We start from the raw sequence: 15,051 nt of genomic DNA on the forward strand, positions 1-15,051 counted from the left end.
CTAGAAGGAAGTGAGTAAATGTGATGAGAAGGCTACCTAGAGGAACTGGCACTTATACCTAGCCCTTCATGGAAGAAAGGCAAAAATTCTGAGAAGCACAGATGCAGAGAGAATGCATTCCAGTTATGGAAGTAGGAGATGGGAGAAATATGAGACAATTTAGGGAAATCATAGCCCTTTAGGTTTGGGGAAACATCAATCTGATTTAGCTGGAATATAGAGCACCTAAAAGGGGAATCATATAAAATGATATATCATATCATATAAAATGAGTAACATAATGTGGAAAAGTAGGTTTGAGGCAGATTGTGGAGAGTGAGGAATTTGTATGTGAGCTATTGTCAGTAGGGAGCTATTGAAAGTTATTTTTAGTCTGGGAGTGATGGTCAAATTTGGCCCCAAGGGAGATGGATTATCTTGACTTGGGTTTAATAGATTGGAGAAAGTGGAGAGGGGCAAAGAACTCAATTAGGAGCCCTGAAGTGATGAACCAATCAACCAAAAAACGTTTATCAAATGCCTGCTACATACCAGGGACATAAATGACATGGGCATTGTACCCCCAGAAGCTCAGGCAAGCTCTTATCAGTGAAATTCCTTTGCTCCCTTACATCCTTGTGACTCCTAACCCAAAACATCTAGTGGCTCCTATACGACCCTGACATGATTGTGCTCCTTTGATCCTCCTTTAGATTTAAGATGGACAGAAATGCACCTCCAGGCTACCATCGGGCTGTATCTCAGACATCTGTCTGTTCCCTAAAACTAAGGGATCTTCTATGAGGCTCATTCCCTATGTCTCCAGGCAGACCCCAGTCAGATAACCAAACCCCTGACCGAATCCCTGCGGGTTTACCACTCTAGAGTCCTGTCCACACCATGACACAGCATCTGTTGTAAAGAGTATAAAATCCCCAGAACTGATGTTGTCTGGAGAACAGCTCTTCCATCCATGCTGTCCTCCCAAGGAGCAGCTTCCCATCTTGCTGTTCCATCTGTACCATCCTCCTGGCCATTTTCAACATTACTCTCTAAATTAATAATTTCTCTTTTTATTTTTAAGCTAAGTTTTGGAGTCTTGCATTCTTGCAAAAGGTATCCCTTCTCGAACTCCTGGGATGCACCTCTTCACCCCCACAACAATAAACATAAATGAAAATATATACATGTTATAAATCTGAGATTATGGGATAGGAGAGAAACTAGGTATGGGGAGAGGGGAGTGAATCTGGAAGGGCCTCCTGTAAGAGGTAGCATTTGAAAGGAAGCTAAGGATTCCAAGAGTGGGAGGTTAGGAGGGAGTGCCTTCTAGGCAGGGGAAGACAGCCTGTATAAACCCCAAAGCAGAAGACTGTAACAGGAATTTAACAAGTTGGACCTTAGAGAGGGAGCCATAATGAAGGTAGGGGGATGGAGAGGATGGAGAGGATTTGGCAAATGATGAGATGAAATTATTCGAGGAAGTGGGAACAGTTCCATTCCAGCTCTGCCTCTGAAGCCTTTCCAGACTGCCCTAGCTTCTAGTGCCTTCTCTTTCTGGATTCCAATTTATCCTGAATGTAACCTATGGGTACCACCTTAGATTGTTATCATCTGCCTTTCTTCTTTATCTCTAGGGCTCTGTGCACAGTCCCAGGTGCATGTTTATGGATTGGCTGACTGACCAGCAAAGAAAGTGGTGTGACTTTGGGCAAGTCAATTCAGTTTCCTTCTCCTAGTGAGTTTCCTCTTAAAATGGAGGTTTCATTATTTGCATGACATACTGGAAAGTACAATAGAAAGAAACTCAAGCAAGCCGCTACTGAATGGCTGAATCAACTTGCATCTGAGGAAGCCTGGAACTAGGCTCAGGCCACTTGGGTTCGAGTCCTGGCTTTAACATTAATTAAATGCTGGCTGGAAAGGACTTTTCCGGCATAGAGATCGTAGTATCTAGTCCATCTCTCAGGTAGAAGACAGTAGAAGACAGCTGGGGCGTCAGAAGCTGATAAATAACTGGTCTGAGGTTATACATTGAGACTAGAAAAACCAAAACTTGAACCCAGTTCTATAGTCTAAAAGTGGGAATGGGAGAGGATCGGGGCGGACCAGAGTGGAGAAAGTCCTATCCGATTCCCATTCTTCCGGTGAGTCCCCCTCTTCCCGGCAGCCCTCCTAATTAACCTCCACTCCCACTCAGCAGCACAGAGCTCCATTTTCCCGCCCCTCTGGAACGTCCCTCTCCCAGTGTGTAGTTCAGCGGCCGCACAGCCTTCTGGGAATGAAGCCCCTTCCCCTGGGGGGGCGGGGGCAAAAGGGTTGCCATGGAGTCAGCAAGAAGCGTCCAGGGGGCGGGGGTTGCTTTGCTCGGGTGCCCAGGGTGCGGGGCTGCTCCTTTCCTGCCCGGGGGCTGGGGCGGGGAAAGGGGGCATTTAAACGTCCGCCCTGGGGCCCAGAAGGCAGTTGGTCCTGCGGGTGGGGCTGCCCCTGGCCCTTGGCTACCATGCGACCCTGCTGGACCCGGCTGAGGCTCTTGCTGACCCTGGCCCTAGCCTTGGTCCTGGCTCTGAACTTAATTCTGTATCTGCTCTTCATCCTGGCCCTAGAGAAACCTAAACAAGAACCCAGGACTGGCCAGGAGCGCCACTTCTTGGCTCCCATCTATGTCAACAGTTGGGCGGTGTTGCTGCCTGGGGGCAGGCAGGAGGCCGAGCGCTTAGCCCTCAAGTTCGGCTTTATCAACTTGGGTCAGGTAGGACTTCCGGGGAACCTTTCTGGGGCTCTGGGCACCAATGCCATCCTCTTCACCCTTCCCTGGGCCCAAGCTGTAGCTTCCCAGCCTTCTCCTGGGATACATCTCCCTTCCTCCCCAGGCACACTATTTCCACCATTCATCCACTATACAGCCCTTCCCATATACCTCTGATACTCTCCACTTCCCTCTCCTGGCAACAGTCGCACGAGCTCTTTCACAGACCCTTATACTTGCCCATTCTCCTCTCTGTGCTGGGCCCTGGCCAGGCAACAAGTGAATTGTTAAAAGATTCCCCCGCTTTAGAGAATGGAGGGTGTGAGCTAAACTCACCAGGGAAAAAAATCTCTGACCTCAGGGAATTTTCAGAGATAATATAAAATTGTTCACAAATCCAAGGGATCCCTGGTAGCCACTTCTGAAGTGGTCTAGACCACAGACTCCACTGAGCTAGGATGACTGGTTCCCTGTAGCTGTAGGGGAGAGGAGCCAGGCTGCCTGTGCTTAGAAACAACTGGGCTTGGGGCAGCTATACAGCACACTTTGCCAGACCTAGAGTTAGGAGGACCTGGGTTCAAATATGACCTCAGATACTTCCTAGCTGGGTGACCCTGGGCAAGTCACTTAACCCTCATTGCTTAGTCCTTATAGCTCTTCTGTCTTAGAATTGAGACTAAGTCAGAAGGAAGAAAGAGGAGAGGAGAGCAGAGGGGGAGGGGAGATAAGGGGAAGGAAGGAAAAAAAGAAAGAGAGAAAAAAGAAAGAGTAAGAGAAAGAAAATGGAAAGAAAGAAAGAAAGAGGAAGAGAAAGAAAGGAAGGAAGAGGAGAGGAGAGCAGAGGGGAGGGGAGATAAGGGGAAGGAAGAAAAAAGAGAAAAAGAAAGAGGAAGAGAAAGGAAGGAAGAAAGAAAAAAAGAAAGAACTGGGCTTGGCTAAAGGAATGAGAATGCAGACAGATATAGAGAAGGAATATGTTGAGCTTGGTTTTAACCAGGGAGAATATGAGTGGGACATCCAAGGTGGAGTTTGACTGGAGCTCAGGAGAGAATCTGCTAGGAACTGGAGTTCTTTTCCCAATTTATTTGTTTGTTTGTTTGTTTTTTAGTAGTTCTTCAGTAATGTCTAGCTCTTCATATCTCCATTTGAGGTTTTCATGCTAAAAATACTGGAGTCCCCCCCCCCCCCAGTAGTTTGTCATTTTACAGATGAAGAAACTGAGGCAGCCCAACAGGGTTAAGTGACTTGCTGATAGTAAAATAGCTAGTAAGTGTCTGAGGCTGGATTTGAATTCAGGTCCCCCTGATTCCAAGTCTGGCAACTCTGTCAACTGCCCCTCCCAAGTTATTACTCCCTTTTATTTACTATATTCTAGCTGACCTAGACTCCTAGCTTTTCCACCAGAGCAAATGGGCTGTCTACCATCTTCCTGAATCTGTTTTAGGATCACTGATGTAGAGCTGAAAAGAACCAATGAATAATAAATTTTACAGGGAAGGAAACAGCCCCAGACAAGGATGTAGTTTGCCTAAGAGTAAACTTCAGAGGCAAGATTAAAACTCTGGGGGCAGCTAGGTGGTTCAGTGGATAGAGAGCCAGGCATAGAGATGGGAGTTTCTGGGTTCAATCTGTCCTCAGACACTTCCTAGCTGTGTGACCTTGGGCAAGTTACAAGTCCCTTAATCCTTGCCCAAATTGCCTAGTCCTTGCCACTCTTCTTTCTTAGAATGGATACTAAGACAGATTAAAAAAAAATAATTTTTTAAATTAAAAAATATTTTATTAAATAAAACAATTTAAATTTCCTTTAGTATCACTCTACATTTCTAGCCTAGCCTTTGCCCTTCTGACTTAAAGCTATTATTAGGACAGAAGGTAAAGGTTTTAAAAAAGATTTAAACTCAGATCCTCTGACTCCCATCTGCATGGCCATGAATAGAAAAATCTGTGCCCCATCTGCATCCCAACTCCCCTCTGCCTCTGCAAATTTGGCAATGCTAACTTGCTGAAGTCTGAAAAGTATTACCCCATGTGTTTGCTATCCCTCAAAGCTCCAGTATTAATACTAATACTTGCAAGTTGACTGCTTGATACATTAAAAGATAAATATTATAAGACAGGGGAATTTTCTGGCACTAAAAAAATAACAATGTATGAAAGTCAAAAAGAAAAGATAATGGAAGTAGAAGGAGTTGCCACAGGATGGAGAAAGGGAGGTAGAGGATGGAGGCTTCAGGGATTTTTGTGGTTAAGGACAGAAGAAGCCCTGTGTGAAAGTAGAACTCAAGTAGGATCTGGAGCACAGACGTTAGTGTTACCAAGTCACGGCTTTGGTGAGAGGGTGGCTTGGGGAGCTCTCTTTCCGTCATTTAAAAACTCCCCTGTACCTTAGACCTTTTTTCTCTTGTGATCCCAGAAACCTGACTCCCCCAGGAGGCATTGCACCCCTAGCTACATTCTAGGACTAAAAGGACCCTGTCTCATGTCAGTTAACATGCTGGGGATGGGGAGAGAGCGCCCTTGCCACTTCCAGAATCAACTTCTTTAGCCATCACTCAGAAGTTCTGCAGAACCCTTTAATGTTCAGTCCACACGCTTTTATTAAGCCCATATAATCATCAGCAGGACAGGAGGAGGAACTAGGTGGCTTGGTGGATAGCCCTGGAGTCAAGAAGACTTGAATTCAAATATGACCTAAGACACTTACTAGCTATGTAACCCTGGGCAAGTGTATCGATGTCCTCCATGTTCCCTCAGACTCCTTTGATGTTTGTTTAATCTTCTTTGACTCACCCAACTGTGAAAATTGGGAAAAACAATGTCCCAGCATTGCACACATTTCTTTGCACTATTGTACCACTATTCCATCCAATGAATATCAATAAACATTTTTAAAAGCAAGGAAAAAAAAGTAATTAAACTTCTGGGCAAGTCATCCACCAAAGGAAGGAAATGGCAAAGCACTCCAGTATCTTTGCCAAGAAAATCCCTTTGGACAGTGATCCATGGAGTCATGAATGGTCCCACAGGACTGAACCTTAATGATCACAATAGAATAGCCAAGTACGCGGTTTTTTGTTTGTTTGTTTGTTTTTTAAACCCTTACCTTTCTCTTGGAATCAATACTATCTTATTATCAATATTATCTTTTTTTTAAGAAGTATATCCAACCATTCATAGAATGAATCACTTCATATCACATTAGTATTAAAAAATTTCTAGCCATACATTACACACATAATTGATATCAAGGTAATACTGTGGTTCCAAGGCAGATGAGTGGTAAGGCCTAGGCAATGGGGGTTAAGTGACTTGCCTAGGGTCACACAGCTGGGAAGTGTCTGAGGCCAGATTTGAACCCAGGACCTCCCATCTCTGGGTCTGAATCTCAATCCACTGAGCCACCCAGCTGCCCCCCACCCTAATATCTTTGCCAAGAAAACTTCAAATGGGATCACAAAGAGTCAGACATGACTGAACCACAAGACAATGAGGGGAGCTAGAGATTCTGAACAGTGGAGGTGAGAAGGGAAGGCATTCAGACAGGGGAGGAGATAGCCTTACAGAAGTACAGAGAAGAGAGGAGGGAGTGTTGGGTGTGAGTCTAGCCTAGCACATGGCACATAGTAGACATTTAATAAATCTGAGAATTTTGAGAAGTTTCAAGTGAGCCAGTCCAATTGGACTCTGAAGAGTTTGTGAAGAGGACTGATAGCTCTCCTTCCTCTCATAGCTAGTGTCCTCCAGAGAGCTTTCTACAATTAGCACCTTCATGCCCTTTCCTTTGACTGTCATCTTAACTTTCTATAATTTGCCATCTGACCTCATCATTTATCCGAAATTGCTCTCTCCAAAGTTCCCAGTGACTTCTTAATCGCCAAATCGAATAGACTTTTCATGATTCCCATTCTTTTTTACCTCTCTGCAGGCTTTAACCCCATCTAACACCTTCTTCTGGCTCTCCTACTTCTCCGGCTGCTCTTTCTCCATCTCCTTTGATGGATTTTCAATGGGTGCCATTCTTGGTTGGGTGCTCCCCTTCCAAGGCTCTGTTCTGGATTCTCTTCCCTCTGTACTATTTGTGTACTCTGTACTTGTCAATCTTAGTCGCTCCCGTGGGTTGATTCAGTTACTATCTTTATGCTGAAGATTCCCAGATTTGTTTCTCTGACCCTAACATCTTCCGGCTGAAGGCCAGTCTTACTCTCCAACTGCCTATTGGATATCTCAACCTGGATGTCCCATAGATGCCTGAAATGCCGCATGTCCAAAGCCAAACTCCCTGCTGTCATGGATTCCATTATTTGCTCAGTTATCTAGACTGGAAACTTAGATAGAATCTTTGACTCTTCACTCTCTTTCACCCCTGCCCCCTCCCCCCATATCCAATTTCTTACCTAATCCTGTTGATCCTACCTCTATAACTTCTCTTGTTTATATAATCCCACTAACATTGCCAACACTCGTGTGGGCCCTCGTTCCCTCACTACTGGACTGTGGCAATAGTTGCCTTCTGGTTGGTCTCCTTTTATCAAGTCTCTCCCCATTCCAGTCTATCCTCTATTCAGCTATCAAAGTAAGTGATCTTCCTAAAATTCATGTCGAATCATGTCATCCCCCCCCCCTTCAATCAACTCCACTGACTCCCGTTTAATTCTAGGATCAAATATAAAATCTTCTGAGTTTTTTTTTAAACCCTCACCTTCTGCCTTAGAATCTACACTGTGTATTGGTTCCAAGGCAGTAGAGTGGTAAGAGCTGGGCTATGGGGATTAAGGGACTTGTCCAGGGTCACATGGCTAGGAAATGTCTGAGGTCAAATTTGAACCCAGGACCTCCCATCTCTGGACCTCACTCTCAATCCACTCAGCTACCCAGCTACCTCCTTCTGTTTGTTTGTTTTGAAATTTTTATTTAATTAGCTAATTTAGAATATTTTTCCATGGTTACAAGATTCATGTTCTTTTCCTCCCCTCCTCTCATACCCCCCACTCCCTTATCTGATCCGCATTTCCACTGGGTTTTATGTGTCATTGATCAAGACCTATTTCTATCTTATTGATATTTGCACCAGGGTGATCATTTAGTCTCCATCCCCAATCATGTCCCCATCAACCCATGTGATCAAGCATTCTGTTTGGTTTTTAAAACTCTTGACTCTTTCATCCCTTTCTGGTCTTATTACATTTTACTTCCCCCCAGATGCTCCATGATCCATCGATGCTGGTTTCTTGGCTATTCCTCCAAAGAGATACTCCATATTCAAGCTCCTGACATTTTCATTGATTGCCCCTCATGCTTGGCACTCTGTCCCTCTTCATCTTCATCTATTGACTTTCTTCCAGTCTCCCCTAACGTCCCACCTCCTTGAAGATTTTCCTAGTCCTTCTATCCCAGTGCCTTCCTTCCTTGGACCATTTCCAACTTTATCCTGTTTCCAGCTTGTTTGTGCATACTGATTCCAGGAGACTAAACTCCTCAAGTTGAGGGATGAGGTTAGAAGCCCAATTGCCAAGTGCTGAGAAGTAAGAAAAAGACAGGAAATATGTGTAGACAGCCTTCTCTTGTGTAAGCTGGGAAAGAGAGGAGAGATATATAGGACAATGACTGGTTAGGATGATACGATATAAAGGGGATATTTCAAGGATGGGGAAAATGTGGGAAATTGTAGACAGCAGGGAAGGAAACGGTGGATATGATGGAACATTTCTATATTCAAAGAAGGCCAGAAAAGGAATATTATACATGTGAAACCATAAATCCACTATACACTACTTGTTGCTTTTAGTACAATTAGCCCTTCACATTGAGGTCCTTAGGGACATGGCACTCTCAGGATCTGGAAAATCTGTGTAAAATTTTGGGACTTCCCTTCATATTAGAGAAACCTGAATTTTTTCTTTTTCTTTTATGGGGTATTCACAGAACCTTTCTTTTATGGGGTGTTCAACTTATGAGGTGTACATTTTGGATTCAGTGTGCATTTCTGAGTTTCTAAATGTTTCCTGTCATCTGCTAGCTTTTGTTGTGTCATCTGCACAACACTTCCACAAAACTCCTCCCAAATTTCCACTTAACTTCTTATGCTGATGCATGATATTTCAAAAAATTGATGGGGAAAGTCATGACGTAGAAGGGATAACTATGTTTACATTTCATATGGTAGTACCATCATTGCCCTGTTTGTCTATGTCACCCTCTGAACTCTGCTCTGGTTTCTTCTGTCCACTTTTTGTTTCATGATATCCTTTTCTTTCTTCTCTTCTTTTTTTTCATCATTATCATTCTCCATCATTCTCCCCAACTCAAATAAAAGTCTTCCCTTGTAATGAAAGTATAGTCAAGAAAATGGATTTGTGCTAAACCTATTCTTCATTCTGACCATGGCCTCCTCTAGTTCCCCTAGCCCTCAGTGCTCTCCCTTACTCTAATTTCACTTTCTTTCCTTCCTAGATCTTGACTAAATAGTTAACCAGTCCAGCCTTATACAGCCCACTTGTCCTATAGACACTCATAGCCTGCCCAACCTTAGACCGGGGCTGCCCCTGCCATTGTTCTCCTCCACTTTTACTTCTGTGCTGTTGAATGATACTAGAAGAAATCACACAACCAGGGCTGACTGGGTCCCCTAAAAAAGTATTTTCTCTCATTTTCATTGGACCTTTTGTTATTTCCCTAATCAATTTCAATTTTGAATTCCCCAAAGTTGCTCTTCTACCCTGTCTCTTCTTTCTTCAAGTCTTTTTTTAAACCCTTACCTTCTGTTTTAGAACTGATTCAAAGTATGGGTTCCAAGTCAAAAGGGCAATAAGGGCCAGGCCATTAGGGTTAAGTGACTTGCCCAGGGTCACACAGCTAGGAAATTTGAACCCAGGACCCCCAAATAAGCTTGGCCCTCTATTTTTTGTGAGCCATCTATCTGCCCCTTCATTTCTTCTTCAGGAGGTGAGTAGCATGCTTTACCATCAGATCCTCTGGAATCCAATTGGTTGGCCATTGCATTGATTAGAGTTCTTAAGGCTTTCAAAGTTATGTGTCTTTACATTGTGGCATTGTATAAATTATTCTCCTGGTTCTGCTCTTTTCACTCTGCATCAGTTCCTATGAAACCATCCCTTTTATCTATTCTTATAAGATAATAGTATTTCATTTCACTCACATATTGCTATTTTAGGCCATAATTTGTTCAACTGTTCCCCAGTTGATAGATATCTTCTTCATTTGTGGTTCTCTGACACCACAAAAAGAGCCATCATCAGGATTTTTGTGCATGTCAGGCCTTTTCCTTTTCCTTTGATCTCTTTGGGACACATGCTTTGTGGTGATATATTTTTTTTAAAACCCTCACCTTCTGCCTTATGTAAAATTTAGAATTTAATCTTAAATAATAAAATATTATATTTTATGGAGGTTTATTAATGATCATTAGAAACCAAGAAATAAAGAAGATACAAAATAAAAACCACATGCCCATGGCTGATCAGCCAGTTCAAACACCCACCTTTCCACCACCAAGTTCAGGACAGGAAGTAAAAACTGGGACCTTCCACGGCCCTGCCTAATATCCCCTATCTACAGGAAGTACATAATGACAGGAAGTCAGTGGGTTCCTGGGAAATGTAGTTCTTTTTTAGGGTAACAGATTTTCAATTATACACTTAGAATCAATACTGTGTATTGGTTCCAAGGCAGAAGAATGGTAAGGGCTAAGCAATGGGGGTTAAGTGACTTGCCCAGGGTCCAGACTCTTAATAGCATCTTTGATTTTTTTCTTTGCCTCAGCTTCTGCCTTTTTCCTCACTAGGGACAATCTCTCTCCTTGTGCCTTGGTCTACCTTCCCTCCTCCCAGTCAGCTGGGCCCTTCAATCATTCCCTCTCTTTGGCTCTACTCTTCAGGCTGTCCCTGGGTATTAGTGATCTCTCTCCTTTCCAAACGATCATCTCTATTCTCATGGGCATGCATAGCCCCCTCCCCCCCCCATGCCAGTAGAATGTAAGCTCTTGGAGGGCAGAGACTATTTTCCTTTTTCCTTTATATCCATAGAGCCTGGCATAAGGCAGTTATAACACGGTAGAAAAAACAGTATTGGATTTGGAGACAGAGGACCCAAGTTTGAATCCTGATTTTGCCATGTAGTGCCTCCTCTGGAAAAGGAGAGGATTGACCTAGGTAGTGTCTTAAGATCTCTTCCAGCTCTAGCCTATATGGTCTCTTACCATTCAGTCATTTTTCAAGCATGTCTGACTCTTCATGGCCCCAGTTGGGTTTTCTTTTTAGTTTTATTTAATTGGTCAATTTAGAACATTATTCCTTGGTTACAAGAATCATATTCTTTCCCTCCCCTACCCCCATTCCTTCCTGTAACCAACTCAAAATCCCAGTTGGGTTTTCTTGGCAGAAATCCTGGAGTGGTTTGCCATTTTCTTCTCCAGGTCATTTTACAGATGAGGAAACTGAGGCAGTTTGGCACAGATACTGGAGTGGTTTGCCATTTCCTTCTCCAGCTCATTTTATAGATGAGGAAACTGAAGCAAACAGAGTTAAGCGACTTGCCCAGGGTCATATAAGTACAAAGTATCTGAGGTCAGATTTGAACTCAGAAAGATGAGTCTTCTTGACTCCCAGCCTAGCACTATCCACTCCACCACCTGACTGCCTGAATATGTTCTAAGTAAGAACTTAATAAATTCTTTTTGCATTGGATTGGATGTCATCAGGAACAAGGCACATAGCTTCTTCTTCCCTTCTCCCCCTTAAAATCCTTTACCTTCCATCTCGGAGTTGATACTGAGTGTAGGTTTCTTTAAGGCCAAAGAACAGTAAGTGCTAGACAATGGGGGTTAAGTGACTTCCCCAGGGTCACACAACCAGGCTTATAACCATTCCCCTTTCCCCTCCTTTATTTTGTTCCCCTTCCCACCACTCCCTTCTTATTCCTCTCCTATTTCTCTAAAGGGTCTTTTAATCATCCCTCCCCACTTTTTCTCTCTTATGTCACTTCCTTCCCCACATCCCAGGTGTCCGAGGCCAGACCTAACACATTTTTTTAAAACCCTCACCTTCCATCTTCGAATGAATACCATGTGTTGGTTCCAAGGTGGAAGAGAGCTAAGGACTAGGCAATGAGGGTTAAGTGACTTGCCCAGAGTCACATAGCTAGTAGGAAGCGTCTGAGGTCAGAATTGAACCGAGGGCCTCTCATTTCCAGGTCTTGCTCTCTATCTATCTAGCTGCCCCTTATTTATAATGCCTTAAATGCTTTCCTCATCTATAAAGTCAGAGTAATTATGATAACTGACATTTAGCATTTGAAGGGTGGTTTGACAAAACAACCACACACACTAAATATATTATTTCATTTGTTCCTCACGATGACCCTGGGAAGTAAGTGCTATGGGTAGAAAAAGACCCATTTAGCAGATGGGGAAACTGAGACTTGAAGAAGGGAAGTGACTAGTCCAAGCTCATTCAACTAGGAAGTGTCATAAGTTGAATTTCCTAACTCCAAGGCCAGCACTCCTCTCACCTGAAGATGTTGCTGTATTATAATAGACCTGCCTGCCTGCCTCTGGGGTTATATGCTCAGAAAACCTTCATGGGCTACCTAAATGTGTGGAGTTATGGGAAGGGAAGCCGGGTGACACAGTGGCTCGAGTGCTGGACTTGAAGTCAGGATGACTCATTTCGGAGTTCAAATCCAGCCTCACATACTTACTTGTTGTATGACCCTGGACAAGTCACTCAAACCTGTTTGCCTCCATTTCATTATCTGTCAAATGAGTTGGAGAAGGAAATGGCAAACCACTCTAGTGGCTTTGCTAAGAATCCCCCCCAAAAACAAAAAGAGAAGCTCTAAGGAGAATCATGGGATTATAGTGTCTCAGAAACCAAGAGGAGGAGGAGGAGGAATTTCCGGAAGGCAGGGAGTGGTCCACAGTATCAAATTCCAAACCGAGATAGATGAAGGAGCCTGAGCTCTGCCAAAAGACCACTGGACTTGCTGTAATGAGGTCATTAGTGACCTTGGAGAGAATTGTTTCAATAGAGCAATGAGAAGGGAATCCAAACTGCAGGGACTTGGAGAGGGGGAGCTAAGGGGAAGAAGGGGACAAGCTAGATGGCTCACTCAGTGGATTGAGAGCCGGGCTTAGAGAGGGCCGGTCCTGGGTTCAAATTTGACCTCAGATACTTCCTAGCTGTATGACCTTGGGAAAGTCACTTAACCTCCATTGCCTAGCTGTTTCCACTCTTCTGCTTTAGAATCAATACATACTATACTATACTATACTATACTATACTATACTATACTATACTATACTATACTATACTATACTATAGTTAGTATTGATTCTAAAATGGAAGAAAAGTGTTAAAAAAAAAGTGTTGGATCTAGCCTCAGACACTTTCTAGCTGTGTGACCCTGGGCAAGTCACTTGACCCCCATTGCCTAGCCCTTACTGCTCTTCTGCCTTGCAATCAATACACAGTATTGATTGCGAGACAGAAGGTGAGGGTTTAAAAAAAAGAGAGTGAATAGGTATCAAGGAAGTGGGGGATGCCGACAGAACACACAGAGCTCTCCAGCTACCTCTGCCTTTTCCACTTCCAGCTCTCACCTGAGTTTCCACCTGGATGTCCATTCTCTTCCCCAGGAAACCTGCCTCTTCTCCAGGCTTCATTATTTCCTCCCCTTGCCCTCCACTGGAAACCTCAGAGTGGTCTTTGCTGGACTTCATCCCCCAGCATTTAGTCAGTGGCCAAGTCCTGGAGATATTTGTCTCCACCTCTTCTCCCTAGTTACATGGCTGCCATCTCAGGGCTATCATCAGGACGTCTTCGCCTCCCACCTAAAGTCTTGTGGTGCCTCCCACATGCTATCTCCTGGCTTCCCTACCATCTGGTCCTCCATGGAGCTACCCAACATTCTCTAAATGTAGGAGGCTGATGGAGTCACTCCCTTGCTCTAAAGCCTTTAGTGCCTCCTTGTGGTCCAAAAATCAAATGCACATACCTTTCTTAGCCTGAAATTCTTTAGGCAGATCTACAGGTCTGGCCCAGTCTGTCTTTCCAGATTTATATAATTAAAAAAAAAATTAAAACTCTTGCCTTCGATCTTAGAATCAATCTAAGTATCCTTTCATTTCAAGGCAGAATATTGGTAAGCACGGTTGGGATGATGATGATGATGATGATGATGATGATGATGAAATGACTTGCCCAGGGTCACACAGCTAGGAAGGAATCCAGATCTGAACCCAGAACCTTTTATCTCCAGGCCTGGCTCTCTATCCACTGATCTACCTGGCTGCCCTCAGCCTTATTTCATAGTACACTTAACATTTTAATCCAAGTGAATTACTGACTGGTCTTTGAAGGCCGCCATATTTTTTGGAATGAATCTTCTTTCTCTTCAAATGATCATGTACAGAGTTAAAAATGCATAGTTTCTTCCACTCCCCCAATGATAGAACAGACTCCCTTTGGGGATACAAAGACTATTTTGTTTCATTTTTTCTTTGTCTCCCCCAAACCTAGCACAGGCAGAATAGTACAATGAAAAGAACACTTGGACAGAGAAGTCTTTATTAGGCCCTCTGGTAGACTCAGGGCATACGAAGAAGACCATGACACATTCTATCAAGAGAGAGGTTTGCATAAATAAATATATAGGACATATAAAAAATAAAATCCCAGTAAATTTGGGGCAGAACATCCGGGGGAGTCAGGAGAGCTTCCCATAGAAGCAGAGTTTCTGATTGCGCAGAATTTGGGGTCTGAGAGGCCAAGGTGAGGAGGAACTGCGTTCTGTGTTTGGGGAGAGCCATGTAAGGTCCCGGGAAGGAAGACAGAGCATAATGTGTGAGCAAGAAATGAGAGTCCCTTTTGTGGGAGGACTGCAGCATCCAGAAAGGGGAGTAATATATCAGAAATTTGGAAAGGTAGGTTGGGGCCAGATTTTAAAGGGTTTTATATTTGCTCCTTGGGAGCTAGGTGGTCTAGGACAGAGAGTGCTGGGCCTGGAGTCAGGAAGACTCATCTTCCTAAATTCAAATCCGGCCTCAGACTCTTCTTAGCTGTGTGACTCTGGGCAAGTCACTGACTTAGTTTCCTCATCTATCAAATGAGCCGGAGAAGGAAATGACAAACCACTGGTATCTTTGCCAAGAAAACCCCGAAAGGGGTTACAGAGAGTTGGGAATGACCAACAACAATAAAATACTGGGTCCTAGAGGCAATAGGAAGACATTGTAATTTATTGACAAACATTAAGAAAAATCACTTTTGTAGCTCTCAGGAGAATGGATTAGATAGGGGAGAGAC

At 43.7% G+C, this 15,051-nt stretch overlaps 1 protein-coding gene across 4 annotated transcripts in view; it reads left to right on the forward strand.

The window, feature by feature from the left end:
• Positions 1-2,365: 2,365 nt before the first annotated feature.
• Positions 2,366-15,051, forward strand: part of PCSK4 (proprotein convertase subtilisin/kexin type 4) — a 44,969-nt gene continuing 32,283 nt past the window's right edge. For all 4 annotated transcript variants that reach the window (XR_008917368.1, XM_056822233.1, XM_056822235.1 and 1 more), the window contains exon 1: positions 2,366-2,731. Coding sequence is in view for 3 of the 4 variants with exons in the window: in XM_056822233.1 (XP_056678211.1) it covers positions 2,483-2,731 (249 nt within the window). In the remaining variant the exon portion in view is untranslated. The remainder of the gene's footprint in view (positions 2,732-15,051) is intronic.

The sequence above is a fragment of the Monodelphis domestica genome, chromosome 3 (assembly GCF_027887165.1).
Source record: "Monodelphis domestica isolate mMonDom1 chromosome 3, mMonDom1.pri, whole genome shotgun sequence".
NCBI lineage: Eukaryota > Metazoa > Chordata > Mammalia > Didelphimorphia > Didelphidae > Monodelphis > Monodelphis domestica.